This window comes from Triticum aestivum, chromosome 1B (genome assembly GCF_018294505.1).
Source record: "Triticum aestivum cultivar Chinese Spring chromosome 1B, IWGSC CS RefSeq v2.1, whole genome shotgun sequence".
NCBI lineage: Eukaryota > Viridiplantae > Streptophyta > Magnoliopsida > Poales > Poaceae > Triticum > Triticum aestivum.
The window spans coordinates 451,155,310-451,175,593 of NC_057795.1; the positions used below are offsets into that span (position 1 = coordinate 451,155,310).

Below are 20,284 nucleotides of genomic sequence, written 5' to 3' on the forward strand. Positions count from 1 at the left end.
AAAGCGGGGCGAAAGTCTTTTTCGGTAAATAACCTGAAGCAGATACTTGTATAGAAAGAAAGAAATTATGTATGTATAGGAAATTCCCAGTACAAAGGGCAAGTCCTACTATACAGCACAAAATGTCTCGAGCACAGCACAGGCTTTCTAGACACTTAGTAGTAATATATCAGACTAAATAAATGTATCATGGCATTTGCAACACAAATTAGCAAAGAAACTACTCCCTCCGTCCCAATATATAAGAGTGTTTTTTACACTAGTGTAGTGTCAAAAACACTCTTATATTACGGGACAGAGGGAGTAGAATCATGAAAGATGTTGTAGGAAAAGCAGGACACTGATGGATAGAGTAAGTGAACAACCACCAAAGATCAACTGTAATCATTTCTATTCATCAGTATATGGTCTACCCAGGTTTACATCACAACTATCACAACTGGGTGCACAATACACCAAGAAGACTGACAAGACACTATCCATGTATGTATGTGTGTGAGATGTTGAAAGAACGTCGTTACTGTATGTATACTTCAACTTCACTATATCTAATCTACAGTACTACACTCAAGATGAAAGCTTGCACCTGCCATTTACCTACACCATGAAGCTTTCTACTGAGTAGCCGGTGAATCGTTTTCAAACTCAAAGAGTATTTAAGCTCACTGATCTAAGTAAGGGACAAGCCATTCTGGTGGATCATTGAAGAACATATAGGACTCCCGTAGGTGCAAAACATTGAGAGCCAACTCACAAGCAGCACGATTGGATTCTTCTGGAATGTCCCGGACTACGAAATGTGGGTATCCCTGGCTCAGGAATTCTTTCAGCTGTACTACATCTGGCGGTTGATCCGAAGAGGCGTATAGCGGGTTGAGCAGAGGGAGCAGATGAGACTCCAGCATGATACTAGCTGGTTGATAGGACAGAGCGATTTTGATCCCTTTGCAACAAGCAGCTGCAAGAAGAAGAGCTGGCTCCCTGCGTAGTATCGGACTAAAGCATGATGCACCGACGAATTGTGACGTGCTGCCATCCCTAATCAACACCCCTGCAGCACTATTAATTCCATCCTCTGCAACCAAAGAAGCAACGTTCAACCTCAGCGTCGCCACCTTCATCGATGCAGGTCTCTTTCCTTTGATATCTACTGTGGGCAGCACTGCAATATGGCACACACGTTGATGCACATGTAATCTTCTGGAAACAACAAGTGTCAATAAAGATTTTAACCTTTTCTATTCTGCTCTGATCCAGGGTGGCACGGCCATAGTGGTCCGACCGTCCGTTTACCATGCTTTTGTGGCGAAAAAATATTATCCAAGAGTTCATTGAATGCTTGTGCTGGAAAAACATCAGAGAAAGAACCATCACATAAAACATACGATAAAGCATATTACTAAACATTGCTGCAATATAATTGGCTTCACCTTCTCATTGAAATAGCATTGCTTGAAAAATCAAGGGAAAATGCAATTAATTGCTCAGAAGTTATTTCAAGTTTCGACCTCTACTTGGATATACTCCCTCCGTCCCATAATGTAAGACGCTTTTTGACATTAGTGTCAAAAAACGGGGGGAGTACAAGATAGAGGTGGCAAAGAAGGTAGAATCTGTAATAGCTTATTCTATCTGCTCATAGGTGGACTAGAAATGATTTTTCAGAATGAACTAGAAAAAACTTTCATTGGGTTCTGTGCCAGTGAGGCGGTGACCTCATAGGACCCGTATTCCAGTGTTGCTTCATAATGTGTATATTCAACTAGACGAAATACAGAAATAGTGTATCTCTGAACATAAACTCATAATATGTGCAAAATAAACATGTCTGAATTAGAGCAACAAAGCACAGATGCATGCAAAGGATGAACAAAGTATTTACTCCCTCCGTTCCTAAATACTACTAGATGGTAACCAGGCATCTATATATGTGTACCACTAGATTTCACTGTATTATAAAGCAAACATGCCCTGTGGCTTATCGACTCTGTCAATTAAGTGGGCAGATGGTAAAATCATCGAAAAGTAGCAAGAAGTTCCTTCTTATTAATTCCAATTTTCCAAACATTCTAGACTACCTGCCAAAGTAGAAAATCAAATCACGAATACACTAGCAATCTCTCAATAGTATTATACTTTATTTTTCGTAATTGGCATGCCTAGGAGGAGTAGTGAACAAATATTAATGAACAAGTAGTGAACAAATATTAATGAACAAGTAGTGAACAAATATTTCTTTGTACTTTCTTTTTTCAATTAGTACTATATTAATGAACAAGTACTACCTCTGTCCTGGTTTATTGGTCCCCTTGGTAATTTGTGTCAAATTTGACCAAATATTTAACTAACAAAATATTAATGCATGTCAACAAAAATTATATCGTTGGTCCGTTGGACTCGTGTTTGAACATAGTTTCTAATGATATAATTTTTTGTGACATGCATGGACATTTTGTTAGTTAAATTTATGGTCAAAATTTGGCACAAAATACAATGGGGACCAATAAACCAGGACGGAGGTAGTAGTGAACAAATATTTCCTCGTTGTATTAGGACAGTGGACTCATGACTTTACCATGGTACAAAGCAAGAAACTTGTCAGCATAATTTTAAGTTAACAGGCAGGTTCACAGGTCATTGGGATTTCTTTATTTTTTTGTGAATTGGCATGTCAAGCAGGAGTGACATGACATACTAATAAACATGTTAAGTGACGTATCACGGGTGCAGGGTAAGAAAACAGGAAATGTTACTAACCAAGTGTAGGATTATCCCGCAATGGAACATATGCTGAAGCATGAGTTCCGGAGTTAAAAGCAGATGTTTCATCAAGCGGCACTACAAATCAGACATGATGATCAGTCCAAATGCATACTTATGTAAGAAAAAATGTAGAGTTAGCAAACATGTAACATTTACTAACCATCATTCAAATTTGCCTGCACTGGAGGAAATGTTGCAGTATAATTCCTTGAGTTAGAAGCAGATAACTGATTATGCATTGCAGCATCTCTGACCTCTGCACACATTTTATGATGCCATGATGGTTAGAAGAAATACAACGTTTTTTTTTTTTTTGAGGTATAGAGATAGAGGATAGAAGTAAAAGCAACGAACTTAGAAATACCATTACTACAAGGTTCGTTGGTCAACATCCTTCCAGAATATGAACTTGAATTATTATGACCTGTAAAAGAATGACACAGATCATCCACCATAGATATACATACATTTACCTTGATCAATTTGTAACTGACCACGAAAGTAAATATCACATAAAAGGGTAAGGAGCAGTACACAGAAACCTTGTCAACAAGTATATGAATATTTAACATAGGTGCATATTGACTGCAGAGCAACTTGGTAACTAAGCAGCTATGCTAAGTTTTGAACTAAGTTTCTGTTAGCAAATGTTCTTACTGTTTCAGAAAACCTTGGAGTAGTTGATAGGAGTTCATCTTGTTAATTTCAAACATTCCAGACTACACTGCCAAAGCTGGAACTTGAATCGCTAATACACTGGCAATCCTTTCAGTAATAAGATATGAATGAATAAGCAGCAAACAAATATTTCCTCATTGTATGAAGACAGCAGACTCATGACTTACGATTGTACAAAGCAAGAAATTTCCCAGCATTAATTAAGTTAACAGGCAAAGCTCACAAGTCATAAGGATTTTTCTTTCTTTGTGAATTGGCATGTCAAGCAGGAGAGACATGACAAACTATCAAGAATGCAGGTAAGATAGGGGTAAGAAAATAGGAAACACTACTAACCAAGTGTATAATAACCCCGTGATGGAACATATTCTGAAGCATGAGTTCCAGGGTTAAAGGTAGATGTTTCATCAAGCATCACTACATACCAGACTTGATCAGCTCAAATACATACTTATATGAGAAAAGTTATAAAGTAAGCAAACATGGAACATTTTACTAACCATCATTCGAGTTTAATTGCAGTTGAGGAAATGTTGCAGTATGATTCCGTGGGTAAGAAGCAGATAACTGTTTATGCGTTGCAGTATCTCTGAGCCCTGCACACGTGTGATGATTGTTAGTAGAAATACACAGTTCGGATAGATAGAAGTAAAACACCAAATTTAGCTATACCATTACTACCAGGTTTGTTAGTCAACATCCTTCCAGAATTTGAATTTGAATTTTGTGGGTGCATCTTATGACCTGTAAAGAATGTCACAGATTATCCACCATAGATATACACTCATTTACCTGGATCTATTTGTAACTGACTATGAAAGTAAATATTAGATACAGGACAAGGAGTGGTAAACAGAAACCTTGTCAACAAGTATATGAGTATATTTACCAAAGGTGTATATTGACAGAAGAGCAACTTGGTAAACTGAGCAGATATGCTAAGCTACTAACTTTAGTTTCTATTAACAAATGATCGTCCTGTTACAGAAAACCTTGGAGTAGTTCATAGGAGTTCATCTTGTTTATTTCAAACATTCCAGACTACATTGGCAAAGTTGAAACTTGAATCGCTAATGCACTGGCAATCCTTTCAGTAATAAGAGATGAAGGAATAAGCAGCAAACAAATATTTCCTCGTTGTATCAAGACAACAGACTCGTGACTTACCATGGTACAAAGCAAGAAACTTGTTGGCGTTAATTTTAAGTTAACAAGCAAAGTTCAAAAGTCATAAAGATTTTCCTTTCTTTGTGAATTTGCATGTCAAGCAGGAGTGGCATGACAAACTAATAACATGTTAACTGATGTATCAAGTATGCAGGGAGGGTGAGAAAACAAGAAACACTACTAACCAAGTGTATAATAACCCCTTGATGGAACATAGGCTGAAGCATGAGTTCCAGGGTTAAAGGCAGATGTTTCATCAAGCATCACTACACATCAGACATTATGATCAGCTCAATACATACTTATGTGAGATAAGTTATAAAGTAAGCAAACATGGAACATTTACTAACCATCATTCGAGTTTAATTGCAGTTGAGGAAATGTTGCAGTATGATTCCGTGAGTAAGAAGCAGATAATTGATTATGCGTTGCAGTATCTCTGAGCCCTGCACACGTGTGATGATTTTGTTACTCCCTCCTTCCATCTATATAGGGCCTAATGCGTTTTTTAAGACAATGTTTGACTATTGATAAGATTAATAATACATAAGATGTATAATGTGAAAATTATATCATTGGAATCTCCTTTCACATACGAATTTGACAATATGCTTTGTGTAACTTGCATGTCATATATTATTGCTCTAACATTTAGTCAAAGTTGGCCTCGAAAAACGCATTAGGCCCTATATAGATGGAAGGAGGGAGTAGTAGAAATACAAAGTTCAGATAAATAGAAGTAAAACACCAAATTTAGCTGTGTCATCACTACCAGGTTCGTTGGTCGACATCCTTCCAGAATATGAACCTGTAAAATAATGGCACAGATAATCCACCTAAGATACACACCCATTTACCTGAATCTATTTGCGACTGACTACGAAAGTAAATATTAGATGCAGGACAAGGAGTGGTACACAGAAACCTTGTCAACTTTGTAAACTGAGCAGCTATGCTAAGTTGCTAACTTTTAGTTTCAATTAAGAATCATTCGACCTGTTTCAGAAAACTTTGGGAGTAGTTGATAGGAGTTCCATCTTATTTATTCCAAACGTTCCAGACTACATTGCCAAAATTGAACTTGAATCATCGCAATCCTTTCAGTTACCCTATATGAATGAACAAGTAGCGAACAAATATTTCCTTGCTGTATCAAGACAGCACACTCGTGAGTCACCATGGTAAAAAGCAAGAAACTTGTTAGCATTACTTTCAAGTTAACAGACAAAGCTCACAAGTCATCAGGCTTTCGTTCTTTCTTTGTGAATTGCCATGTCAAGCAGGAGCGACATGACAACTAATAAACATGGTAAGTAACAATGCAGGGTGAGGAATCAGAAATTGTTACTAACCAAGCTTAGAATTATTCCGCAATGGAACATATGCTGAAGCATGAGTTCCGGAGTTAAAAGCAGGGGTTCCATCAAGCATCACTACACATCAGACATGAATGATGATCGTTCTAAATACATACTTATGGGAGAAAGATTGTAGAGTAAGAAGACATGGAACATTTACCGACCATCAGTTGAGTTTGCTTGCTGTGGAAGAAATGTTGCAGTATGATTCCTTGGGTTAGAAGCAGATAACTGATTATGCATTGCAGCATGTCTGAAGTCTGCACACATGTACCATGATGGTTAGGAGAAACAGACAGTTCAGATAGAAGTGAAACACCGAATTTTGCTATACCATTACTGCCAGGTTCATTGGTCAACATCCTTCCAGAATATGAACTTGAATTGTGTGGATGCATATTATAACCTGTATAAGAATGACACAGATCATCCACCATAGATATACAACCATTCACCTTGATCTATCTGTGACTTACTATGAGAGTAAATAGTAGATAAAGAACAAGTAGCAGTACACAGAAATCTTGCCGGCAAGTATAGGAGTATATCTACCATAATCCATAGGTGTATATTGACTGCAGAGCAACTTGATAAACTAAGCAGCTATACACTAAGTTGCTAGAAATTACGTTCCTCCTGTCAGAAAAGCTTGCAGTAGTTGATAGGATTTTGAGAAATAATGAATTACCTGAAAGATAATGTAACCAAAACCTGCATGTTCAATCTTGGATAAACATGGCAGTAGAAAAATAAAATCCTTGTTGCAATCATCTTGATCGTATATATACAGTCATACGTTCACAACATATACAATATACTGTGAAAATAATCTTGACAAAATGCCAATAAAAACGGCCATCTATGAGTTATAAACTCATAACAGGGAAAATCCTCAGGTAAATCTGTAAATGACGTTCAACAAAATGCTCAGTGACACCAAGAGAAGATATGCTAGAGGTTATAGTGCTGAACCTGCATCTGAAGTAAAATTGGATGGACCACCACCAACCATCTGGGATGAAAAAAGTCTGCAAAAATAGAACAAATATTTAATTTATATGCAAAGATAAACCCAGATCATAATATGTCTAGCTAATTGAAATAGCATACCAACATTTTAATAAGCAACACAAGTAGCAACTTTTTGTAAAATGGAAGATGGTTTCATTTTTCCTCAATGAGATGGTGCCTTGCCAACATAAATAACTTCCACGGAAAGGATTCGACAGAAGATTTATCTTGTAACACGAGACTAAGCCAAACCTTTTAAGTTACAGAACAAAACCGAACAGAATTTGCCATAACCATTCTATCTAGTAGCAGAAATTCTGCACAGGAGATTAAAGCAAATCAATCAAGTGCTTGAGCATCATTCCAATAACAAAATTGTAGTATTATTATACGCGCTATACTACACTGAATCGCTCATTACGCAAGCAACAAATCGGCACCAGAGACCAGATGGAACTAACCGTAGATGTTTAGGACCATTTCTCGGGGTACAAACATCGAACAGATAGCGGGTGACATGGTAGGAAACTAGGAACACGGCATGAGGGAGACTGCGAAATTTCAAGCACCAACCTGCTTTGTGTCGCGTTCAACCATGCGTTTCGGGCCCAATCCACGATCAGCGTCTTGTCTCCGGGAACCAAACCTCTGGAGGACGAGAAAACAACGCAACCAAATTAGTAGTCCTACTACTAGAGGAAGCGCGAGAAGCAGGCGCAGAAATCAGAGCAGGAATCGTGGCAGCTAGCGCGCCGCGGGAGGAAACTGGGGAAGGAGCGTTGCATGGACCAGAGCAAGCGCTGGATCCATGAAGCGAGACGCCACCGAGAGGCCAGAGCCGCACCTTCGCATGAGCAGCAGGAGAGTCTCCGCGACGTATTTGATCTGGCGGCAGTGCGGGTCCTCGGACGCCCCGGGTACGGAATTCAGGTAGTGGAGGAGGTCGTACGGCTTGCGGCGCATGACGAGCTCGTGGACGCGGCCCGGGTCGAGATGGCCGGAGCCATTGCCGGAGCCCATCATCTGTGCCTGCAGGAGCGCAAGCGGAGAGAGGACCGGAGGTGACTACGCGGGAGAAGGGAAGGGAACGGAGCAGCAGAGCGGGAGCGCGACGGTAGAGGAGGGGGCGCTTACGTCAATGGCGGCGGTGGGCGGCGCGTAGGCTGAGGGAGGAGAAGCGGGGGTGGTCGGTGGGCGAGGAAGCCGAGAATGGAAATGGGGTGCGCCGCGACGCCGCTTCCTCTTCCTCTTCGATCTCTTCGTAGGCACGGCGAAGACGGTGACGGCCGCGGCCGCGTGTGTTCGACGCCAAACTCTTTGGCGGCGCCGGAAGGAAACGCGGCCCACTGGGTTGTGAAGGAGCATCGAAAGGGGCCTATGTGCTTTTGCTGGACTGGACGGACATACCGCCACCACGGACCAGATTTGGGCCCAATAACAGGGAAGCTTGTCTATCTATTTGAAAACGACTAATTGAGGAGCCCGTAACGATTAGTCGGGGAGCGCTCCCCGCGTGCCAAGTGTCACGCGCGGAACGCTCCTGAGACTTTTCCGATGCGCTCCGCGCGCAACACTTGGCGCGCGCACGACTTCTCCCGTGATTTTCGGTTTTCGGTTTCCCTTTGTGGGTTTTCCTTTTTTCACTTTAGTCCTTATACTTTTAATGTTTTGTAATACATTTTGATTTGTTTTGAGATCTATTTCTCTTTGGTGTGGGCGAACCCTCGTCGCGGACTATTCTTTCTTTGTCGTCATCTCCACCCGTCGCCGTCGCTGCTCTTGTCTCGTGGTTACGGCGGCAACTGTTGCGGCCGCCGCGCTTGTTGCATGCTCTTATGGCGGTCCTTCTTTAGCATCGAGCGCGCTTCCCCTTTCGCGATATCGTCGTTCTCTACTGGTTGCCTTCGTGGGTTCCCTGTTTCCCTTATTCGTTTCTCTTTTTGTTCCCATTATATTTCCGGGATATGGATATTTATGGGGTAGTTACGGGTGGGGACTACCAACACTATCAGATGTCAAGTTTCAACTGGGTTTTGTGGGATTAGTTCTTGATAACCAATGTGTTCCTTGCAGTTATGGCTTGTCTTTTTGTTGAAAATATGCCCTAGAGGCAATAATAAAAATGGTTATTATTATATTTCCTTGTTCATGGTAATTGTCTATTGCTCATGCTATAATTGTATTAACTGGAAACCGTAATACATATGTGAATACATAGATCACAACATGTCCCTAATGAGCCTCTAGTTGACTAGCTCGTTGATCAATAGATGGTTATGGTTTCCTGACCATGGACATTGGATGTCATTGATAACGGGATCACATCATTAGGAGAATGATATGATGGACAAGACCCAATCCTAAGCATAGCACAAGATCGTGTAGTTCGTTTGCTAAGAGCTTTTTTAATGTCAAGTATCATTTTCTTAGACCATGAGATTGTGCAACTCCCGGATACCGTAGGAATGCTTTGGGTGTACCAAACGTCACAACGTAACTGGGTGGCTATAAAGGTGCACTACAGGTATCTTCAAAAGTGTCTGTCGGGTTGGTATGAATCGAGACTGGGATTTGTCACTCCGTATGACGGAGAGGTATCTCTGGGCCCACTCGGTAATGCATCATCATAATGAGCTTAATGTGACTAAGTAGTTAGTCACGGGATCATGCATTACAGAACGAGTAAAGTGACTTGCCGGTAACGAGATTGAACGAGGTATTGAGATACCGGCCATCGAATCTCGGGCAAGTAACATACCGATTGACAAAGGGAATTGTATACGGATTGCTTGAATCCTCGACATTGTGGTTCATCCGATGAGATCATCGTGGAACATGTGGGAGCCAACATGGGTATCCAGATCCCGCTGTTGGTTATTGGCCGGAGAGATGTCTCGGTCATGTCTACATGGTTCCCGAACCCGTAGGGTCTACACACTTAAGGTTCGGTGACGCTAGAGTTGTTATGGGAAATAGTATGTGGTTACCGAAGGTTGTTCGGAGTCCCGGATGAGATCCTGGACGTGACGAGGAGCTCCGGAATGGTCCAGAGGTGAAGATCGGTATATTGGACGAAGGGTATTGGAGTCCAGAATTGTTCCGGGGGTACCAGGTGATGACCAGCGTGTCCGAAAGGGGTTTCGGAGGTCCCGGCAAGTGTTGGGGGGCCTTATGGGCCAAGGGGAGGGGCACATCAGCCCACTAAGGGGCTGAGCGCCCCTCCCACCCCATCTCACGTAACCTGGAGAGGTAGGGGCGCCACCCCTAGGGCAGCCTCCCCTCCCGGCTTGGGAGGCAAGTTTCCTAGGGGGGTGGGGGCGCCCAAACCCATCTAGGGTTTCCCTTGGCCGCCGCCCCTCCTCTAGATCCATCAAGAGGGGCCGGGCCCCTCTCCCCTTCCCCCTATATATAGTGAGGGGGTGGGAGGGCAGCCACACCCTTGCCCCTGGCACAGCCCCTCCCTCCTCCAACACCTCCTCCTCCGTAGTGCTTGGCGAAGCCCTGCCGGAGAACCACGAGCTCCATCGCCACCACACCGTCGTGTTGCTGGAGTTTTCCCTCAACTTCTCCTCTCCCCTTGCTGGATCAAGAAGGAGGAGACGTCCCCGAGCTGTATGTGTGTTGAACGCGGAGGCGCCATCCGTTCGACGCTTATATCATAATCGACCGCGATCTGAATCGCTGCATGCACGACTCCACCAACCGTGTTCTTGTAACGCTTCTGTATCACGATCTTCAAGGGTATGAAGATACACTCATTCTCTCCCTCTCTTGTTGCTAGAATCTCCATAGATTGATCTTGGTGATGCATAGAAAATTTTGAATTATTGCTACGTTCCCCAACAGTGGCATCATGAGCTAGGTCTATTGCGTAGATTCTATGTACGAGTAGAACACAAGTAGTTGTGGGCGTTGGTTTGTTCAATTTGCTTACCGTTACTAGTCCTATATTGTTTCGATGGTATTGTGGGATGAAGCGGCCCGGACCGACCTTACACGTACGCTTACGTGAGACAGGTTCCACCGACTGACATGCACTTGTTGCATAAATGTGGCTAGCGGGTGCCAGTCTCTCCCACTTTATTCGGATCGAATTCAATGAAAAGGGTCCTTATGAAGGGTAAATAGCAATTGGCATATCACCGTTGTGGCTTTTGCGTAGGTAAGAAACGTTCTTGCTAGAAACCTATAGCAGCCACATAAAAAAAACTTGCAACAACAATTAGAGGACGTCTAACTTGTTCTTGCAGCATATGCCATGTGATGTGATATGGCCAAAAGGATGTAATGAATGATATATATGTGATGTATGAGATTGATCATGTTCTTGTAATAGGAATCACGACTTGCATGTTGATGAGTATGACAACCGACAGGAGCCATAGGAGTTGTCTTAATTTATTGTATGACCTGCGTGTCATTGAATAATGCTATGTAATTACTTTACTTTATTGCTAAACCGTTAGCCATAGTAGTAGAAGTAATAGTTGGCGAGACAACTTCATGAAGACACGATGATGGAGATCATGATGATGGAGATCATGGTGTCATGCCGGTGACGGTGATGATCATGGTGCCCCAAAGATGGAGATCAAAAGGAGCAAAATGATATTGGCCATATCATGTCACTATTTGATTGCATGTGATGTTTATCATGTTTTTACATATTATTTGCTTAGAAGGATGGTAGCATAAATAAGATGATCCCTCGCTAAAATTTCAAGAAAGTGTTCCCCCTAACTGTGCACCATTGCGAAGGTTCGTTGTTTTGAAGCACCACATGATGATCGGGTGTGTTAGATTCTAACATTCGAATACAACGGGTGTAAGCCAGATTTACACAAGCAAAACACTTAGGTTGACTTGACGAGCCTAGCATGTACAGACATGGACTCGGAACACAAGAGACCGAAAGGTCGAACATGAGTCGTATAGCAGATACGATCAACATGAAGATGTTCACCGATGATGACTAGTCTGTCTCACGTGATGATCGGACACGACTTAGTTGACTCGAATCATGTATCACTTAGATGACTAGAGGGATGTCTATCTGAGTGGGAGTTCATTAAATTAGATGAACTTAATTATCATGAACATAGTCAAAAGGTCTTTGCAAATTATGTCGTAACTTGCGGTTTAGTTCTACTGTTTTAGATATGTTCCTAGAGAAAATTTAGTTGAGAGTTGATAGTAGCAAATTGTGCGGACTAGGTCCATAAACTGAGGATTGACCTCATTGCTGCACAGAAGGCTTATGTCCTTAATGCACCTCTCATTGTGCTGTACCTCGAGCGTCGTCTGTGGATGTTGCGAACATCTGACATACACGTTTTGATGACTACGTGATAGTTCAGTGTGTAATGTTAAACGGTTTAGAATTGAGGCACCGAAGACATTTTGAAATGTCGCAGAACATATGAGATGTTCCAAAGACTGAAATTGGGATTTCAGACTAGTGCCCACGTCAAGAGGTATGAGACCTCTGACAAGTTTCTTAAGCCTGCAAACTAAGGGAGAAGAGCTCAATCGTTGAGCATGTGCTCAGATTGTCTGAGTACTACAATCACTTGAATCGAGTGGGAGCCATCTTCCAGATGAGATAGTGATGGTTCTCCAAAGTCACTGCCACCAAGCTACTAGAGCTTCGTGATGAACTATAACATATCAGGGATAGATATGATGATCCTTGAGCTATTCGCGATGTTTAACACCGCGAAAGTAGAAATCAAATAGGAGCATCAATTGTTGATGGTTAGTAAAACCACTAGTTCCAAGAAGGACAAGGGCAAGAAGGGATACTTCATGAAATGGCAAATCAGTTGCTGCTCTAGTGAAGAAACCCAAGGTTGAACCCAAACCAGAGACTAAGTGCTTCTGTAATGAGGGGAACGGTCACTGAAGCAGAACTACCCTAGATACTTGGTAGATGAGAAGGCTGGCAAGGTCGACAGAAGTATATTGGATATACATTATATTAATGTGTACTTTACTAGTACTCCTAGTAGCACCAGGGTAATAAATACCGGTTCGGTTGCTAAGTGTTAGTAACTCAAAATAAAAGGCTACGGAATAAACGGAGACTAGCCAAAGTTAAGACGACGATATGTGTTGGAAATGTTTTCAAGGTTGATGTGATCAAACATCGTACACTCCCTTTACCATCGGGATTGGTGCTAAACCTAATAATTGTTATTTGGTGTTTGCGTTGAGCATAGACATGATTGGGTTATGTTTATCGCAATATGGTTATTCATTTAAGGAGAATAATGGTTACTCTGTTTATTTGAATAATACCTTCAATGGTCTTGCACCTAAAATGAATGGTTTATTGAATCTCGATTGTAGTGATACACATGTTCATTCCAAAAGATATAAGATAGTAATGATAATACCACATACTTGTGGCACTGCCATTTGAGTCATATTGGTATAAAACGCATGAAGAAGCTCCATGTTGATGGATCTTTGGACTCACTCGTTTTTGAAAAGATTGAGACATGTGAACCATGTCTATTGGTATATATGCATGAAGAAACTCCATACAGATGGATCATTTGGACTCACTTGATTTTGAATCACTTGAGACATGCAAATCATACCACATGGGCAAGATGACTGAAAGGCCTCATTTTCAGTGAGATGGAACAAGAAAGCAACTTGTTGGAAGTAATACATTTTGATGTGTGCAGTCCAATGAGTGCTGAGGCACGCAGTGGATATCCTTATGTTCTTACTTCACACATGATTTGAGTAGATGCTAAGTATATTTACTTGATGAAACACAAGTCTGAATTATTGAAAGGTTCAAGTAATTTCAAGTGAAGTTGAAGATTGTCGTGACAAGAGGATAAAATTTCTATGATATGATCATCGAGATGAATATCTGAGTTACGAGTTTGGCACACAATTAAGATATTGTGGAAATTGTTTCACAACTAATACCGCCTGGAACACCATAGTGTGATGGTGTGTCCGAACATCATAACTGCACCCTATTGGATATGGTGCATACCATGATGTCTCTTATCGAATTACCACTATCGTTTATGGGTTAGGCATTAGAGACAACCGCATTCACTTTAAATAGGGCACCATGCAATTCTGTTGAGACAACACCGTATAAACTATGGTTTAGAGAAATCTAAGTTGTCGTTTCTGAAAAGTTTGGGGCTGCGACGCTTATGTGAAAAAGTTTTAGGCTGATAAGCTCGAACCCAAAGAGGATAAAATGCATCTTCATAGGACACCCCAAAACAGTTGGGTATACCTCCTAATTCAGATCCGGAAGCAAAAGTGATTGTTTCCAGAAACGGGTCCTTTCTCGAGGAAAAGTTTCTCTTGAAAGAATTGAGTGGGAGGATGGTGGAGACTTGATGAGGTTATTGAACCATCACTTCAACTAGTGTGTAGCAGGGCACAAGAAGTTGTTCCTATGGCGCCTACACCAATTGAAGTGGAAGCTGATGATAGTGATCATGAAACTTCAGATCAAGGCACTACCAAACCTCGTAGGTCGACAAGGATGCGTACTACTTCAGAGTGGTACGTAATCCTGTCTTAGAGGTCATGTTGCTAGACAACAATGAACCTACGAGCTATGGAGAAGCGATGGTGGGCTCGGATTCCGACAAATGGCTCAAGGGCATAAAATCCGAGAGATGATCCATGTATGAAAACAAAGTGTAGACTTTGGAAGAACTACTTGATGGTTGTAATGCTGTTGGGTACAAATGGATTTTAAAAGGAAGACGAACAATGATGTTAAGTGTCACCATTAAGAAAGCTCGACTTGTCGCTAAGATGTTTTCCGACAAGTTCAAGGAGTTGACTACGATGAGACTTTTTCACTCGTAGCGATGCTAAGAGTCTGTTGGAATTATATTAGCAGTTACTACATTATTTATGAAATCTTGCAAATAGGATGTCAAAGCTTTGTTTCCTCGACAATTTTCTTGAGGAAAGGTTGTATGTGATACAACCAAAAGGCTTTGTAAATCCTAAAAGATGCTAACACGTATGCAAAGCTCCAGTAATCCTTCTAAGGACTGGAGTAAGCATCTCGGAGTTGGAATATATGATTTGATGAGATGATCAAAGATTTTGGATTTATACAAAGTTTATGAGAAACTTGTATTTTCAAAGAAGTGAGTGGGAGCACTATAAAATTCCTGATGAGTATATGTTGTTGACATATTGTTGATCGGAAATGATGTAGAACTTCTGGAAAGCATATAGGGTTATTTGAAAAGTGTTTTTCAATGGAAAACCTGGATTAAGCTACTTGAACATTGAGCATCAAGATCTATAAGGATAGATAAAAAACGCTTAATGGTACTTTCAAATGAATACATACCGTGACAAGATTTTGAAGGAGTTCAAAATAGATCGGCAAAGAAGGAGTTCTTGGCTGTGTTGTAAGGTGTGAGTATGGAGTAAGACTCAAGACCTGACCACGGCAGAAGAGAGAGAAAGGACGAAGGTCATCCCCTATGCTTTAGACGTAGGCTCTACAGTATGCTATGCTGTGTACCGCACCTGAAGTGTGCCTTGCCATGAGTCAGTCAAGGGGTACAAGTGTGATCCAGGAATGGATCACAGGACAGCGGTCAAGGTTATCCTTAGTAACTAGTGGACTAAGGAATTTTCTCGATGATGGAGGTGGTAAATGAGTTCGTCGTAAAGGGTTACGCTGATGCAAACTTTGACACTAATCTGGATGACTCTGAGTAGTAGACCTGATTCGTATAGTAGAGCAGTTATTTGAAATAGTTCCAAATAGCGTGTGGTAGCTGCATCTAGAAGATGACATAGAGATTTGTAAAGCACACACGGATCTGAAGGGTTCAGACTCATTGACTAATAACCTCTCTCACAAGCAAGATATGATCAAACCCCATGGGTGTTGGATTCATTACAATCACATAGTGATGTGAACTAGATTATTGACTCTAGTGCAAGTGGGAGACTGTTGGAAATATGCCCTAGAGGCAATAATAAAAATGGTTATTATTATATTTCCTTGTTCATGGTAATTGTCTACTGTTCATGCTATAATTGTATTAACTGGAAACCATAATACATGTGTGAATACATAGATCACAGCATGTCCCTAGTGAGCCTCTAGTTGACTAGCTCATTGATCAATAGATGGTTATGGTTTCCTGACCATGGACATTGGATGTCATTGATAACAGGATCACATCATTAGGAGAATGATGTGATGGACAAGACCCAATCCTAAGCATAGCACAAGATCGTGTAGTTCGTTTGCTAAGAGCTTTTCTAATGTCAAGTATCATTTCCTTAGACCATGAGATTGTGCAACTCCCGGATACCGTAGGAATGCTTTGGGTGTACCAAACGTCACAACATAACTGGGTGGCTATAAAGGTGCACTACAGGTATATCCAAAAGTGTCTGTCGGGTTGGCACGAATCGAGACTGGGATTTGTCACTCCGTATGATGGAGAGGTATCTCTGGGCCCACTCGGTAATGCATCATCATAATGAGCTCAATGTGACTAAGTAGTTAGTCACGGGATCATGCATTACGGAACGAGTAAAGTGACTTGCCGGTAACGAGATTGAACGAGGTATTGGGATACCGATGATCAAATCTCGGGCAAGTAACGTACCGATTGACAAAGGGAATCGTATACGGGATTGCTTGAATCCTCGACATTGTGGTTCATCCGATGAGATCATCGTGGAACATGTGGGAGCCAACATGGGTATCCAGATCCCGCTGTTGGTTATTGGCCGGAGAGATGTCTTGGTCATGTCTGCATGGTTCCCGAACCCGTAGGGTCTACACACTTAAGGTTCGGTGACACTAGAGTTGTTATGGGAAATAGTATGTGGTTACCGAAGGTTATTCGGAGTCCCGGATGAGATCCTGGACGTGACGAGGAGCTCCGGAATGGTCCGGAGGTGAAGATCGGTATATTGGACGAAGGGTATTGGAGTCCGGAATTGTTCCGGGGGTACCAGATGATGACCAGCGTGTCCGAAAGGGGTTTTGAAGGCCCTGGCAAGTGTTGGGGGGCCTTATGGGCCAAGGGGAGGGGGCACATCAGCCCACCAAGGGGCTGAGCGCCCCTCCCACCCCATCTCATGTAACCTGGAGAGGTAGGGGCCCCACCCCTAGGGCAGCCTCCCCCCCCGGCTTGGGGGGCAAGTTTTCTAGGGGTGGGGGCGCCCAAACCCATCTAGGGTTTCCCCTGGCTGCCCCCCTCCTCTAGATCCATCAAGAGGGGCCGAGCCCCTCTCCCCTCCCCTATATATAGTGAGGGGGTGGGAGGGCAGCCACACCCTTGCCCCTGGCGCAGCCCCTCCCTCCTCCAACACCTCCTCCTCCTCCGTAGTGCTTGGCGAAGCCCTACCGGAGAACCACGAGCTCCATCGCCACCATGCCGTCGTGCTGCTGGAGTTTTCCCTCAACTTCTCCTCTCCCCTTGCTGGATCAAGGAGGAGACGTCCCCGGGCTGTACGTGTGTTGAACGCGGAGGCGCCGTCCGTTCGGCGCTTAGATCAGAATCGACCGTGATCTGAATCGCTGCGTGTACGACTCCACCAACCGCGTTCTTGTAACGCTTCCTCATCGCGATCTTCAAGGGTATGAAGATACACTCATCCTCTCCCTCTCTTGTTGCTAGAATCTCCATAGATTGATCTTGGTGATGCATAGAAAATTTTGAATTATTGCTACGTTCCCCAACACCTTTTTGCCATATGCCTGGTGGCCCGTGTTCTTCTGTTGATTCTTCTATAGATGGGTTCAGTGTGGTCCTGGATCGACGTTGTTGGAGGCGTGTTGTAAGAAAATTATTTTATAGTTGTTCAATTTTTTGCACAGACGCTTATTTCTTTTGGTGCTGCCCATGCTGTTTAGATTTTGATTATGATCCTTGTTTTGATTTGTTGTGCAGTATGTTCCGTGCAGTGTTAGAGCTCATCTTGCTCGTTACATCGAGGAGTGTAGGGCTTTAGGTATAAGGAGGGGTGACGAAGATACTAATCTTGCTCTTTAGTGCAATGAGGGTTATTTGTATGGTGTTCTGTTTAGTCATGGTCGGGTGAGGAGCAAATTCCACGGTCCTTCCTGGGAATGATTGGTCAGTGATTATGGTGTTCGTCCTCGTGATATAATGACCATTAGGCTTGAACATTATGGAACTTGGATTGGTATTGATTTTTATCGTGTTGGTCATGGAGATGCGTTGTCTCCTTTACCGTCTATTGGTAAGGTTTATTTTTAAGGAAGTTTTTATCTTGTTTTATTGTACATTTTGATTTTTCTGTTCCCTTGAGCCTGCGTAATTATATTTTGTAGCTCTACATGGTTTGAGCGACACCGAGAAGGAACTTGTTGGGAGTTGTTATTACACCCGTGGTGTTTTTCTTAATTATCAGCAGATGTATTTCATGAGGTGTCAACTATTTGATGATGAGTACATACCCTGTTGTCCTTTTGTTCACAGGATTGATTCAATGAATGTTAATGGTCATCATATGGTCAGATTTTTCCCCATTATTTTTTCTTTGTTTCTGTTTATTTATTTATTTTTATTATGTCTTCTACTTATAGTTTTGAATTTTTATTCTATTTCTGATAGCTTGATATTTTTTGTCAGGTTATTCCTGGTATTGTCGTGAGGAGTTTGAAGGAGTTTGTGACTTTTCCTAGAACTGGCATTTTAACTCTTGAAGTTACTCTAGAATCTGGTGATGATGATATATATGTGAGCACTCCTTGCTCCTACTTCATTGGTTTGGGTAATAGAATGGTGTTCAAACAGGAAGGTTTCAGTGATTTTCTCCAGGCATCGTCTATTGAAGTAAACAGCTTGGTGCTGATAACTTTCAAACAGTGTGTTGGGAGGCTTGTTGTTACCTTCAATCTTGTGCCGCAGTGATGTTAGTTATATCATTTGAACATAATGGATTTTGATGTATAAGAGGCTTGGCTGTGCATCTCTTTTAAAGATGTTTTTTGGATGGATGTTATTTAATTGTGGTCACAGTTATAAATACAGTAGAGGCACGTGCGTTGTTTACTCTGAGGCATGGTTGTGCATCTCTTTTATGTGAGAGGCACCTGGATTCAGCAAATGGAGGCACGGAATTGAAGTCGGAACATGCACGGTTGTGTGGAGGCACGTAGAGTTACTGTGGGTTTCATGTGAGACACGTGGTTTGAGCAAACAGAGGCATGGAATTGCAGTGAGTACATGCACGGTTGTTTGGAACATGGGTATACTGAGAGGAACGTGTGTGCAATACCAAAGTTACAGGGAGATGACGCGTGCCGAACACGTAGAGATACTGTGGGTTTCATGCGAGATGCACGTGTGTGTGTAGCATGTAGAGTTACAGTGGGTTTCATGTGAGGCACGTGGATTGAGCAAATGGAGGCACATAATTGAAGTCAGTACATGCACGGTTGTGCGGAGGCACGGGCGATCACTCGCACGGAGCACGTAGAGTTACTGTGGGTTTCATGTGAGGCACGTCGATCGAGCAAACGGAGGCACCGAAGTGCAGTCGGTACAAGCACGGTTGTGTGGATGCATGGTTTTGAACCCTCTTGCTGCTGTCAAGTGTCTAGAGGCACAGATGTATGGCAGCAGAGGCATCGGTTCGAATATTTGGTTAGAGAGGCTCGGTTGTGGATGCACAAGTGTGAAGTCTCTAGGGTCATGGGTGCGTGGCACCAGAGGCATGGGTTGAGTTGACACTTAGAGAGCCACGGTTGTACATAGGTCAGTTGGACACGGTAGTGTAGTTTTGTGGCATCGTGGAGAACTGGTGTACGGAGAGGAACCTGTGAATGGACGGAATGGTGTTTGATGTGAAATGGTTGTGTTGTGTGATTTTAATTTATTTTCAATGTGGTCAAAGTAACAAAGTTCTTGTCCCCTGTGTCTGTGTACCGAATGTTCTTCTGCAATATTTATGAATTGTTCATGCCAATGTTGAATAAGCATTCTACTGAAAGTTTGCAACGATACCATCACATATTCTTGTAAATGCATGATGCATCTTGTAAAGGTTGAGTATGAAAATTATAATACAATGTCGTGTGACATATCTCTCATTCTATAGTCATGGATACAGTATATGCTTGCTCAATACTGGGACATAACTTACTAATTACATTTAGACACGCACACCACCGTGTTCAAAGTTCAGACGTAAAATAGTAATACAATACAGACAGCATCTTTGAGCAACAACAAACATATTTACAACATGGGTTCATTCAACCTAAATTATCATAATAGTTGTGCCACGCACCCGATCAC

General features: G+C 42.2%; 1 protein-coding gene across 1 annotated transcript; it reads right to left on the bottom strand.

The window, feature by feature from the left end:
* Positions 1–381: 381 nt before the first annotated feature.
* Positions 382–8,309, bottom strand: LOC123092544 (uncharacterized). Its single transcript, XM_044514346.1, has 18 exons — positions 8,112–8,309; positions 7,822–8,006; positions 7,551–7,625; positions 6,939–6,994; positions 6,301–6,372; positions 6,131–6,226; positions 5,961–6,041; positions 5,381–5,416; positions 4,959–5,054; positions 4,794–4,874; positions 4,114–4,185; positions 3,942–4,037; positions 3,778–3,858; positions 3,128–3,187; positions 2,924–3,019; positions 2,758–2,838; positions 1,234–1,344; positions 382–1,162 (listed from the first exon to the last, which is right to left on the bottom strand). Exons 2-18 carry the CDS (start codon positions 7,998–8,000, stop codon positions 663–665), a joined length of 1,869 nt encoding a protein of 622 aa, XP_044370281.1. The 5' UTR covers positions 8,001–8,006; positions 8,112–8,309; the 3' UTR covers positions 382–662.
* Positions 8,310–20,284: the final 11,975 nt, after the last annotated feature.